Below are 13363 nucleotides of genomic sequence, written 5' to 3' on the forward strand. Positions count from 1 at the left end.
GAGTTGCTCAAGTTGGGCTCAAAACTTGCAGTTCTCCTGTTTCAGCCTCCCAAGCAGCTGGGATCACAAGCATGTGACACCATACCCACTCCATTGTGATCATTCTTGGTAAGCTACTGTAAATCAAATATGGATCAAAAGCTCACGATCAAAGCCCTAATTTTTCCTGAGCCTTCACTGCCTCTGTGATGCAACACAGCAGGCAGGACAGAAATTATTATTCCTTTTTTGGAGGAGCAGGAAGACTGGTGATCAAAAAAACTATATAACCATACAGGTAAGTAAACAAGATAACAAATCGCTAATTTAATTAGCTGTTCAGAATCCCTCTTGCCAAAAAGTAATAACCTTCAAACCGATTAAACAATAGAGGATTCTGCTACTTAGATGCTCGGAGTTGGTGAAACGCTGGTTTTGATGATAATTATAGTCAGTTTTTATTGAGATCTTCCCAGGCTCTTGTGCCCAAGACTACTCTGCCCAGCAGGGAAAAACTTCACATACACATGTACCACGTTTCAGAGTGGGAGCTCCCACAGTGCCACAGTCTTCCCACCCTGTTAGTTGTCTACTTCCTCCTCTTCATTCTGTTCTTCTTCTTCCAGCCTCTCTTCATCTTCATCATTCTCCTCCTCCCTGCTCCTGTCTTGCTCTTCTGAATCTGGTTTTTTATCTTTGTCCTTCTTCTTTTGTTCTGAAGCCTCCTTCTTGCCTTTCTGCTCCCGCCTATATGCTGTAAGGAAGGAGGGGGTTAAGAGGCAGGGCTGGAAGAGGGCACCAGACACTGCAGCAGCTAACTCCACTGTATAATTGTAAAAGCTGAGAGAAGTAAGAGATTTGATGTGGGGCAAGCTGAACCCGGTGGAGTCACAACCAATACTGGCTTAATAGACTTAGAGGATTCAAAGTGGAAAGCCTCAAGGCCAGATGAACAGGTCACACGGGATGATCATCTTCTACATGGTTTAGAAAACTGAAGAGACTGTTACCTTCCAGAGCTTCTTTTAACGGGGTAATGAAACGCTGGAATTCCATCTCTTCCATGGCTGAGAGCACATCACTGGCATTGAGTGTCTTGCGTTTCCCTTTCATTGCAAAGTTGTTGGCACTGAAAAAATAAAAGCAAAAGCCATTTTTGCTATTATTATTATTATTTTTTTGCCTTGTGGTATTGGTGAGAAAAGATCATCTAGGGGTGGGGTGGGAAAGCCTACTATGTCATAGATGCAAAGCTTATTGTCCTCTTCTCTGTAGAAAAAAAGGCTGCGCAGTTATTCTGCAGTTTAATGTCTCACGACATATTAGAACGGGAGAAAGGCCGTGAATCTCTCCCCACTGAGACAGCAAACATATATTGGGGTCTGTGGGTTCCAGATCACGAACCCCGAGCCTCTGTGCCTCCCTTACTTCTCTGCCGCGCTCACCAGGATGTGGCGTACAGCACAAAGACGCTGGCAGCGCGGGAGATGGCGCTCCGGGCCTCCTTGGAGATGCTGACACCGTCAGGGAGCTGTGAGGAGAACTGGGATGTGGAAAGCTGCCCGCCCAAGGACCCGCTTCCCTCCTGCCCTCTCGTCCACCCGTGGCCACCCGCCTGCCCGAGCAGCTCACTGCCTCTTTGATGATCCTGGTGATGACGGCATTGGGCAGGTTTAGGTCCTCGGGCCTCTCCGCCATTGCGGCCGCAGGGGCCGGAGGGTCCTCTGCCACAGGCCTTCTCGTCAGGCTGCTATCTCGTCCAGACTTCCCGCGTCGCTACGATCTGATCCTCCGAGGCACCCGTCCGGCCCCACGTTGCCCACACTGTGTCCCACAGTGCCTCGCGCGTCATAGCCTTCCTCTTTTACCCAGCCCCGCCTTCTCAAGACGCCGGTGAGTCTAAACTTTCCATGCTGCAATGGTTTTGGCCCGCCGGGGCTTCTGCCTGGTCCCACTGTGCCCCTATGTTCCTCCTTATGTTCATTTCTCTGCTTTATTCCATTACTGCCGCCGCGTTTCCTCACCAAATGAAGTATGAGTCACTGAGGCTTCCGTCTGCTTCCCATCGTGCTCTGCGCCGCTGTTTGACGACGGCTCGGAACAGCGGCTCTCAGGGAAGCAAAGGAGCAAACTAGTTGGGCGGGGCTCCTGTGAACAAGAGGCGGGGCTCAACCCCAACGGGCGCTGCGAGGGGCAAAATTACTAGCCTGTCTCTATAAACCTCGAGGTTTTCAATCCGCGCTGAATCTGCGGACCTGAGGCGTTGGCTTCTTCCACCTTTGTTTTGATTTTTTTCCTCGTCCAAAATGAAGGAAGGAATTTTTTTCTACTCTGGTGAATTCAATGTTCATATCTTTTCTCCCCTAATAACTTTATAATAATAGTATTTAAAGAATAGCTTTACCGAGTTTTTTTGTTTTGTTTTCCAGCGCGAATCATTTTGCTAACAGCTCTAATGCTGGCATTATCAAGATGTGCCTGATAACACCTCGGGGCTCATTTCGGGCTGGGTAGGTAACTAAAGGGTGAGAAGCAGCTGTTTTGTAAGGAAATTGAGCACGACATTCGCATTACAAAACAACCCCTGCTAAAGTTGTATTTATTTATTAATTCATTATATTTATTTCCCTGTGGAAATCATTATTAAGGTTTTGCAGTGGCGTTGTAAGTAGTATTTTTTGTTTGCTTGTTTTGGCGACAGGTTCTCGTTGGGTAGGTCAGGCTGGCTTTGAACTATTATGTAGCCCAGGCTTGCCTCAAACTGGCATCAATCCTTATGCTTTAGCCTCCAGAGCGCTGGTATTATGGTGTGCGTCACCATGCTGAGGTTTATACTGCATTCATTTTATAGTACTTATGTAGAAATTCTCACTCCCAAGAGCACTAATGCTGCTGCTTTTTTTTTCCTTGAGACATGTCTCAAGACTCATCTTTTATGCTGTGGATGGAAATACAGTTACAGAGAAATATTTCCCTATTAGAAAAAAACAACAGGGCAGCCAGGTTTGGTGTTACACACCTGTAGTTCTACCCCTGGAGAGGTTGACACTGGAGAATCGCTGGGAGTTTGAGGCCTGCCTGGGCTTCGTAGTGAGTTCAAGGCCAGCCTGAACTGCATAGACACTCTTATCTTAAACAAAAAACCACAACAACAAAAAAGAACGAACAACAGGGCAAATATAAATGGCAGCTGAAACTGCTAACGTTAGAGACTATTGCTTCTGGTGGGGGAACTGCACTTGGATAGAACAGGCCTAGTTTAAAGATGTCAGAAGCTACTTGGCTTAAGCCAGTTGCTGTCTTGTTGGAACTGAGCCCAGGGTTGTCAGACATTTAAATCTCTAAGAGGAGCCAGAAATTTGGAGTTTTAAAATTCTGGCTTAAAGTACTGGCCAAACTAAACAAGTCATGGGTAAAAAATGCAATCCTAGGCCAGTATCTTTGCCTTAGGTTTGCTGTCTTTAATCTAAATTAAAAAGCAGGGAGTTTTAGCTGAGAGGGTGGCATAAGCCTGTAATCCCAGCACTCCTTGAGGTTGAAGAAAGAGGATCACAAGTTCAAGCCTAACCTGGCAATTTACAATTTAGCAAGACTCTGTCTCAAATAAAAAAAAAAAAAAAAAAAAAAGGCCTGGGATATAATTCAGTGCAAAGATCCTGGTTTCAGTCCCCAGTACCATACCACACACACACACACACACACACACACACACACACAAATGGAGTTTGCTTGGGGCTGTTCTTCATGCTCCAAACAAGTCTTCTTACATACAATATTTGGTAGTCAGTAAAGGTTTCATAAAGGAAAAAAGAAGTGGACAGTTTCCTAAAAGTTATTAGAAGCCAGGTGTGGTGTTACTTGCCTGCAATTCCTGCACCCTAGGAGGCTGGGGCGGGAGGACTGCAAATTCAAGTCCAGCCTGGGTAGTTTATTGACTTAGTGAGATCCTGTCTCAAAATAAAAAATAAATTTTTATAAGGGCTGGATGTGAAGGCCCTAGATTCAATCCCAGTACTGTAGTAGTGGTGGTGGGGTCATTAGAGATAAGGTGGTAGTGATCATCTAAAACATCTTTAGAGAGGGAAAGATAATATTTATCGAGTACTTGTTGTATATGAAAGTACCTTTTTCCCCTTGATAAGGAAATAGGCTGAGAGAGGGGAAGTACTGTAACGTGGCCAAGGCCATATAGCTGATAAATGAAAAGCTAATGGTCCCTGAAACAGCTGCAAATCAACTGTTGTGTTTGAACAAATCCATTCATCGCTGGTGGCTGTTTTACCCACCTGCCTGAGAATTATAGCATATTGAAACGATGAAGTCTGTCTTCCAAAGGTTTGAATTATCTAAAGCACTTCTGTGATGTGACTTAATTGGTTGTAATTTGATAAAGCTTTTCAGAGATGGTGGCATAACTTCCTAAAGATTAATGCATGGGAAAAAGGATGCCAATATTTATTTTGAACTATATGTCTGACCTTTTAATATCCATTAACTAATTTTTATAATGACTGAAGCAGGTTTATGCTCATTGTACAAATGAGGACACTGAGGCTTGGTTTGGTTAAATCCCATGTCATTCAGATATTAAATGGCAAATTAGGAGACCTGAAATCGTTTTGCTTTCAGTCTTGCTATTTGATCTCATGGTGAGATGTTTTCATACTTAGGCAATTGAGCTTTACTACTTACTTATCTTGTGTCCACCTGTACCTATATAGGTTCAATAGAAATATTTTAAGATTTGAGTCCAAATTAAAGACTGGATGGCTAATGTGTAATAATACTCCCTAATTATGTGGCTATTGATTCTCAGAAAGCTGCAGGATTGGCCTTTGTCCTAAACCATCGATAGGCATGGATTTGCCAGATGACAGCCAGTGGGATGAAACCATCTGTGACTTGCCTGTTTGTCCGCATCCACAATGCTGGGCAGCTGTCCGTCGAATTGAAAAGGGCCATCCTCGAATTCTGAGCTCACCCTGCAAAACTACCTTGGGTGCTGAAGGTGAATTAGTTAGCTTCTGTCTTCTATCTCAGGAGGTCCTTAGACTGTGTCTGTACGGCTCCCTTTCTCTAGGCAACACATGACATGTTTTCTTCTGATCTGTTTTCTCAGATAAACTCCCAGTGCTCACTGTTGTAAACATCTCAGATTCCTGCTTCCAGGCCAAGAAACCTGCTCTTCGACAATCACCAGAATTTACCTTCACTAAAGCTCATTCTTTATTGTCTCGAAGTTCAAAGCTTGCCTACAAATTTCAAGGCAGGTAAATTATCCTGGTATCTTCCTCTAGTAGGTTGTTGTCTCAAAATTCTAGGTTATGATTTCCCTTGTGCATGTTTGCAAAGTTCAAAAAGACACTTAAAAAAAAAAAAAGGTACTAATTTGCTTAAAGCAATGATGAATAGATGTAGGGAAACAAAGCATTCCTGCCTGCTGTGTTCTAGGAGTTGATAATTTGGGCTGTTTTGGTTTGCTTAGGGCTGCTGGAACAAAATAGCAGAGATTGGGTGGCTTAAAACAATGAACTTCATTTAAATCCACAGTTCTGGAGGTTAGAAGTATGAGATCAAGTTGTGTGCAGGGTTGTTTTAATTTGAGGCCTCTCCATAGCTTGTAGATGCCTGTTATCTCCTTGTGTCTTCATAATCTTCCCTTTGTGTTTGCCAGTGTCCCAATCTCATTTTGTAAATGTGCCAGTTATATTGCATTAAGGCCCACTCCTATGACCTCATTTTACCTTAATTATCTTTTAAAAGTCCCTCTCTCCAAATACTATCACATTTTTAGGAATTTAACGGATGAGTGTTGGGGGAAGGAGATACAAACCAGCTCCTCCCAGGGGTATTTTATCAGTTTCTGTAGGTCATCAGAAAACTGTCCACACATGCCATCCTTCTTATCTCTTATTTTCAGGTATGAACAACTATTTGTGAGCTCCCGGAGGCAGAAACAGTGGCTTTTCTTTTTGAATTTCCTAGGAAGTCTAGGCACAGATCTTGCTGATACATGAAACTGAGGGGCAACTATCTGTAAAAAACTGAGACTTTTAAATTTGGACTCTATTGCCTGAAATTCAAGTGCTAATAGTGGTCCTTGTAATGTTTTATTTTCTTCTATGTAAGCAGTTCCTGTGGATTTTTCTTAGCTAAACTAGCATCGGAAAGACTAGGGCTATTTTCAGGGGTCTCTGGGACTTGGGTCCTAGGACAATGGCAGCACCTCGCAGTGAGGATCCGGTGTGCTTCACATCCACGCGCATGCGCGTGCGCACACACACACACACACACACACACACACACCCCCACACTTCTACCCCACCCTGCCCAGATGTGCGGTGTGCTAAGGGCCACCTTATCTAGTCAGCTCCTGCTTCCATGCCTTCTCTTTCAGTCTCTTACTTTTTACTTCATGTGTGGTTTTGCAATGATTGCTTTTTTTGTCCTTGCAGTGGTGGTGCCTGAATACAGGGCCTCTCACACACTAGGCAAGTGCTCTACCATTACACTACATCCCCAGCCCTGAAGTGACTTATGAACTGCTCTCACCGCCCTTTCCTTGCTAAACAATCTGACAAATGATCAACTGATTATGCTTCAACAAATACTGTTTTGCTCATCTCCTTGAATAGAATGCCTCTTCTTTTACTAAAGAATAGTCCATGCCTCCTCATTCTGGAGTTGTGTCCTCTTTACCATCTGACTCCTCTCTAGTCATAGAATCTTCTCATCTTGGATGCCAGCTTTTCCTCTGAGCCAGACTGTTTTTCTATTTGTTCTTTTCTGTCTCTTAACATTTGCTCAACCTTAAGACCCTCACACCTCTTCTCTGCTTCATTAAGTCCAGGCATGGCCTGTATGGCTGTGTGAGACCCTGCCTTCCCAGTAGACCTCATCCTGCATTTCTTTCTTTCCTTGGTCAGTAGGTTCCAACAGCACCACTCTCTGTACTCTACATGTAGTTCTACTTCATGAATAGGGATTGGAGAGCTACTCTGTCCTCTGAATGGTTTCCCTATATTAGAGCTTTCAACCCTGCACTATTAACATTTTGGGGTCATTCATTCTTTGTTGTAGGGACTGTCCAGAGCAGTATTGGATGTTTCACTGCATCCCTGGAAAGCTAGAAGAATCTCACCTGCAGTTGGGACAACCCCAGAATGCCTCCAGACATTTCCAGCTGACCCCTAGGGATGAAACAAAAGTTGCTTTTGCATAGAAATCTTCTGCGACCACCCTGTATGAAATTTCCCTACACCTTTGCCATCATCTAACCTTGCTTCTTTTTCTGAATTCCTTTCTGAAGTGTTCTTTGGTCTGCTTGCCTCCCTTCACTGGAATGTCAGTTCTGAGAGCAGGAACCATGTTTTTTGTTGTTGTTATTGTTATTCACTACTCTGTCTCTTGTGTCTTCAGTAGTGTGTGGCATAAAATAGAAGTTCACTAAGTATTGGTGAATGGATGAATATGTTCTCATCTGTGTCAGGGTTGAATTTTCCCATTTACTGCTGCCCTGGGGGCTCACTCTTCTTAACTACCCCAGCATTCATTGTCCTTAGTAGGCTCTTGGATATTTTTATGGCTGTGTCCTGTTTGCTCAACTGGATTTTAAAGCCCATTGAAGGTGAGAGTCATGACAGGATATCGTTTGTTTAATTGCACCCGTGGGACCCTGTCTCAAAAAAAAAAAAAAAAAAAAAAAAAAAAAAAAAAAAGATAAAAAAGAAAAAAGGCTGGGTGGAGAGATAGCTTAGTGTGAAGGTCCTGGGTTCAATGCCAGTACCACAAAAAACAAAAACAAAACAACCAACCAACCAAACAGCAACAACGCCCCCCCCCACAAAACCATCAAAATAAAACAAAAAACCTAAACTCAAAATCCCAGATTTACAAAGCTCAATGCCCCGTTATCTTGTTTACGATACGGCCTTCATCCTTGAGGGATTTTCAGCCTAGTTGGGGAGGCAAAAAAGTGTGTGATGAATGTCATGAGTGGACTGGTGCCTGGGTATGTGAAAGCACCAGAAAAGGTTCCTAACCGGGATGCTGTACACATCAGTCGCCTAGCCCAGAAGTTGAGCATTCTAGTGAAGTGAGGATTGCAGGTGGGAAGTGGGCTAGAAGATGGTTCTAAATTATAGGGATAGCATGTTCAAAGGCCTGGACAGTGAGAGCAAATTCTGTAGGTATAGTATCAGGAAAATAGTTTGTTGTATCTGAGATGTGGAACAGGAATGGAAAAGTGATCAGAAATGAACTAAGGAGTAGAGTAGAAAATGCAGACCCTTGCTATTTATTTTATAGAAATCGGTGTCTATATTATGCAGAACTTCATAAATCAGGTTCAGTCTTTTTCTCATATCTCTTGGTATTATTTATTCACACTTTTTTGGTTTTGTTTTATTTTGTTTCTCTGAGACAGTGTCTCACAATGTCATCTAGGCCATCCTTGAACTTGCTATATAGCCAGGCTGGCCGTGAATTTGGCAATCCTACTGCCTCAGCTTCCCAAAGTGCTACAATTAAAGGCATGCACTATCACACTGGAGCTTTTAAAAAAAAAATCTGTGGTGAAGATACATAACAAAAATTAACCATTTTAACTATTTTAAAATGTAGAATTCACAATGTTGTGCAACCATAACCTCTGGCGATTTCTAGAACCTTTTCTTTATCTCAAACAGAAGCTGAATTCATTAAACAGTGGTTCTGAATTTCCTTTTCTTCCCTGGTAATCTCTATTTTCTGTCTCATTGAAGTTGTCTATTCTAGGTAATTCACGTAGGTGGACTCATACAAAATCTGACCTTTTGTCTCTGGCTTATATCACTTTATGTAATATTTTCAAGTTTCATCTAAGATGTAGCATGTATCAGAGTTTCATTACTTTTTAAAGGTGAATAATATTCTATTGTATGTACATGTCACATCTTATTTATTTAGCATGCTTTGAACATTTCCATCAGTGTTGACTAATGGCTTGATTGTTTTGAGGAATGGATGCAGGACCTTCCCACTGAACTCTGTCCTCATCCCTTTTCTAAATTTTTGATTTTTGAGATAAGGTCTTGCTAAGTTGCTGAATTGTCCAGGGCCAAGGCTGAGTTAGTGATCCTCCTGCCTTAGACTTCGAGGATGGTGCCAATATGCACCCAGCTGCATCAGCTTTTATTGATGACGCACCTGTCTTTAGCTCCAGACAGAGGCATAGGCTGTGAATGCAGTTTGGTATAAAGCAGTGAACTGTTTGCAGTGTGTGATGTCTGTTTAGGAGCCTCTACATTCATACCAAGCCCAAGGTTTTCTGTGGATAGGTAGAAGAGTTTTTCTTATAGCACTTATTCTATCATCCCAGTGTCTTATGTGTTTCATATTTACAACTTTTGTGTTTCAGGCCTCATAAGGATTCACCTGACAAAGGTTTGATCACCTATACTAAGAGATCTCCCAAAGAAAGTCACAAAAAGGTACTTCCTCAACATTTTCTCTTTACTAATGGGAATGAAATATTTTATCTTTAATGTTATTCTTCAAGATCACTATAATCAGAATAGTAGTGATGATAAGCTGGGTATGGTGGCACAGGTCTGTAATTCCAGCACTCTAGGAACTGAGTCAGGAGGATTAAAAGTTTGAGTCCAACCTGAGTAATTTAGCAACTTAGTGAGACCTTATCTCAAAATAAAAATTAAAAAAAAGGGGCCAGGGACTTAGCTCATTGGCACCCTGCCTGGCAAGTGCAAGGTCCTGAGTTCAATTCCTGGTCTGGGGTGGGTTGGGGGAGGCTGAGGATGTAGCTTAGTGTGAAAGTCCTGGGTTCAATGCCCAATATGGCCAAAAACAGAGAAAAAAATGCTAATAACTATGTAGTATTGGGTCCTTACTATATTCTAGGCTCTTCGCTAATGGCTTTACATGCTATATTGTTTTCAGAAATCCCAGACTTTTTTTTTTTAAATAAAATTAAGTCCACATTTTATTTAAGGATTTCAAATTTCTAAAATGGAACAGAACGATCTTGGAATGCAGAAATAGCATAAATGAACATTGACATCCCTTGAAAGTCAAATTTTACAGAGAAAAGAATTCCTCTGCAAACCACATCCCCATTACATAACATGATGAAATATTATCTATCTCTTCACTTTGGCAATAGCTATTTCCCAAAGGAATGGGGAAAAGTGATTTTGTTACTTCTTTAATTAAAAATGGGATTCTACCTTTAGATTAAAAAAATTTTTTTGTTTTTTGAGACAGGGTCTCACTATGTAGTTGAGACTGATCTGGAACTCACTATTGTAGCCCAGGCTGGTGAACTCACAGCAATCCTCCCACCTCAGCCTCCCAAATGCTGGGATTACAGGCATGTGCCACCACGCCCAGCTCTTTAGATTAAAATTGTAAAGATCAGAAAAAGCTATGTTTAGATAAAATATGGTTAGAAAAAAAAACAACAACACAGAATGTCTAATCAAAATTCTGAAAATAAAAAGGAAAAAAACTACTGTGATTGGTTAAGGATTTCCAGTAGTTAGGAGTCTCAGGAAGAGGATGGATAGTTCTACACAAATGTGTTCACATTTTGAGCCCTTAATACTAAATTTTCAGAAAGAAAAGGATCACTTGTAAAAACATATCAACAAAATATTTATTAACAGCAGGAATTCTAGACTTTCCTTTTAGTCCATTCTCATTATCAAAAATAAGTTCATCCCTCAAAATTAACAGTAATTAGAGCCGGGCATGGTGGCTCACGCCTGTAATCCTAGCACTCAGGAGGCTGAGGCAGGAGGATCTTGTGAGTTCGAGACCAGCCTGGGCCCCATAGTGAGTTCCAGGTCAGTCTCAACTACATAGTGAGACCCTGTCTCAAAAAACAAAACAAAACAAAAATTAACAGTAATTAGCCTGAAGTATTTTTAAATGTGGCTCTGAAGTCTCAAACTTAACAGCATTCCCCTCCCCAAAATGGTCTTATTACCACTTTAGGCCCACAATCTCTAGTATTTACTACAATATGGTCACCTAGAATATCTGAGGAAAAATAATCCTTGGACTTTTTTAAACAAACCCATCCCCATCCGTTTTCACTAATATAGCAGCCACATGAAATCTGAGTGTTATCTAGCCAGATCCACGATAGGGGTATTTAAATTTCATTTTCCAGTATAATTATCACAGCCTGGTGTGAATAAAATTCTTAGTATCACATTGTGGTACAGATAACGTTCAAATTTCTGAGGCTTTAAATGAGACTGAGAAACAGTTCATGAAATTTAATGTACTATGCCTTAACACATCTGTGAGGTAGTTAAGTAAACAGTACTACCCATTTTAATACATAGTAAACAGAAACATGGTTACATGACATAGCTAAGCAAAGATCAGAATAGATCACAGAGGCTTAGGGCTTTCTCTCTAGTTATAATCCACAACTATGAAAAGAAATCCTAGACTTAAGTGGGATTGGTTGTAGAAGCTTGGTATAGGTGAGAATTTTCTTTATACTGCATAAAGCATGTTCTTTTGCTAAGTAATAGTCAGAACACTTAGAATATGAGAATGTCAGACCTAAATGGGCCTGAAGATCATCTAGCCTGATAACTTTCAATCTTTTAAAACTATGATACATGGAAATGAATAGATTTTTTTTGAAATGAATAGATTTTTTATAACAAAAACTTCATGGAATAATCCTTACTTTAACCATGGGGAGGTACTCTGAAATTTTCTGTCCTATTCTGTTTCATTCTATTTCATTTTTAAACAATTTGGGTCTGATTTCACAAAATTGATTTTTATGACCTGTGCATAATCACAGTTTCAGTTTGAAGAACATTATTTTGGTCTGTCGTGTGCATCTTACAGTTAAGGAAACAGGCTCAGATGGGGAAGTGATTTGCTAATGTATATGGCTAGTTAGGGGTAAATCAGTGCTAAATTAGAATTTTAGGAAGAAAAGCCTTTCTACTTACCTATAGTAAAGAAGGATTTGCTGTTCCTTGCAGTCCGAGTGAATGCCTTTTGTTCTTTTCATCCTTAATTGCTCTGTATTGTACAGTGGAGAATGTAAGGAACTAGGAGATAGTAGATGGGTTTGAATGATGAATGAACAATGTAGAGGCCTTCTTGGCCTCTTTTCAACAAGAAGGTTAGGTTAAAGTATTATTATTTTTAATTTTATTTTAATTTTTGGCAGTACTGGGGTTTGAACCCAGAGGTCCTCTACTACTGAGCTAAATCTCCAACCCTTTAAAAAAGATTTTTTTTGTTAAATAATTTTGAGACAGGGTCTTGCTAAATTGCCTGGATTCTCCTGCCTCATCCTCCCCTAGTTCTGCGATTTCAAGCATGGGCCACTGTGCCTTGATTAAATTATTTTTAAATTAATGATTTTAGTAGATATACATGAACACGATTCTAAATTCAGAAGACACTAAACATTTACAATGCAAGAGTCTCCTTCTCCCCAGTTCTTGTCACAGGGCCAACCTTATTTTTAATCTTTTTTTCCCCTTTTTTTATATTTACTAGGAATACGGACTAAATGATTTATAAGGTTCCCTTAGGCCTTACTGTTGTAGGATCCTAAAGAGCTAAATGTGAGAGGAATCAACACTTTAACTTTTATATAGATGCCTATTATTATAGACAGACTGTAAATAAAAGTAAGACACATGATCCTGTCTCCACCCATTCTCTCCCTAGTCTAATTCCCAAAATGCTGACTGTATTATCTGTAGCTGATCTAAGTCTTTGAAGTAGAGCCAGCAGAATGAGTGGTGTTCCCCTCTGAAAGCCTTCAGGCACCCGTCTGTGGGATGGGGGTTGATGCATTTTGCTGTAATGTCATAGGGAAGATTATTTATTTAAAGATGCTCACTCTTGCAGAGTTCTTACCAATACCTAATGAAGTAGTCTGTTTCTTCTGGGAAAATATTACAAAGATGAGTTGGGGATGGGAAATGTCTTTTTATCATCTTCTTAGCTACCACTTGTTTTGGTTAGAATGATAATTGAGCCCTTAGTCTGGTACTGGTACTAGTACTGGTACTGGTAGCAGCCTGGCACCTAAACTGTATGTAAGCTTTGTATTTTTCTTTTAGCTTTCAGTGTTGAATTTGAATGAGATACAACTTCCTTGCTCTGAAGATGTTAGACATATGGTTGTGATCTGGATCCCAGAAGAACCAGAAAAGAATGTGTGGTGAGTGTCATGTCTAGAACCTGGAAAGCCTTTATCCTTATATTCTACAAATCCCTACAGGTCTTTTTTGTGATCTCCCTTTTAGCTACCTTACTGCAAGAAGCAGAATGACAAACAGAGAGAGTGGTCCTAGTCTCTGTCTCTCTCTCTCTTTTTTTTTTTTTTTTGTGGTAC

At 40.9% G+C, this 13363-nt stretch overlaps 2 protein-coding genes across 2 annotated transcripts in view; one reads left to right on the forward strand and one right to left on the reverse strand.

Moving 5' to 3' along the window:
• Pole3 (DNA polymerase epsilon 3, accessory subunit) lies at positions 1–1819 on the reverse strand. Its single transcript, XM_010639406.3, has 4 exons — positions 1612–1819; positions 1425–1510; positions 990–1108; positions 1–733 (listed from the first exon to the last, which is right to left on the reverse strand). Exons 1-4 carry the CDS (start codon positions 1675–1677, stop codon positions 561–563), a joined length of 444 nt encoding a protein of 147 aa, XP_010637708.1. The 5' UTR covers positions 1678–1819; the 3' UTR covers positions 1–560.
• Positions 1801–13363, forward strand: part of CUNH9orf43 (chromosome unknown C9orf43 homolog) — a 19799-nt gene continuing 8236 nt past the window's right edge. The window contains 5 exon segments of the mRNA XM_010639403.3: positions 1801–1872; positions 4796–4987; positions 5099–5249; positions 9377–9449; positions 13089–13189. Coding sequence (XP_010637705.2) covers positions 4837–4987; positions 5099–5249; positions 9377–9449; positions 13089–13189 — 476 coding nt within the window. The 5' untranslated portion in view covers positions 1801–1872; positions 4796–4836.

Source organism: Fukomys damarensis, unplaced genomic scaffold (genome assembly GCF_012274545.1).
Source record: "Fukomys damarensis isolate Sample0158 unplaced genomic scaffold, DMR_v1.0_HiC HiC_scaffold_36, whole genome shotgun sequence".
Classification (NCBI taxonomy): Eukaryota; Metazoa; Chordata; class Mammalia; order Rodentia; family Bathyergidae; genus Fukomys; species Fukomys damarensis.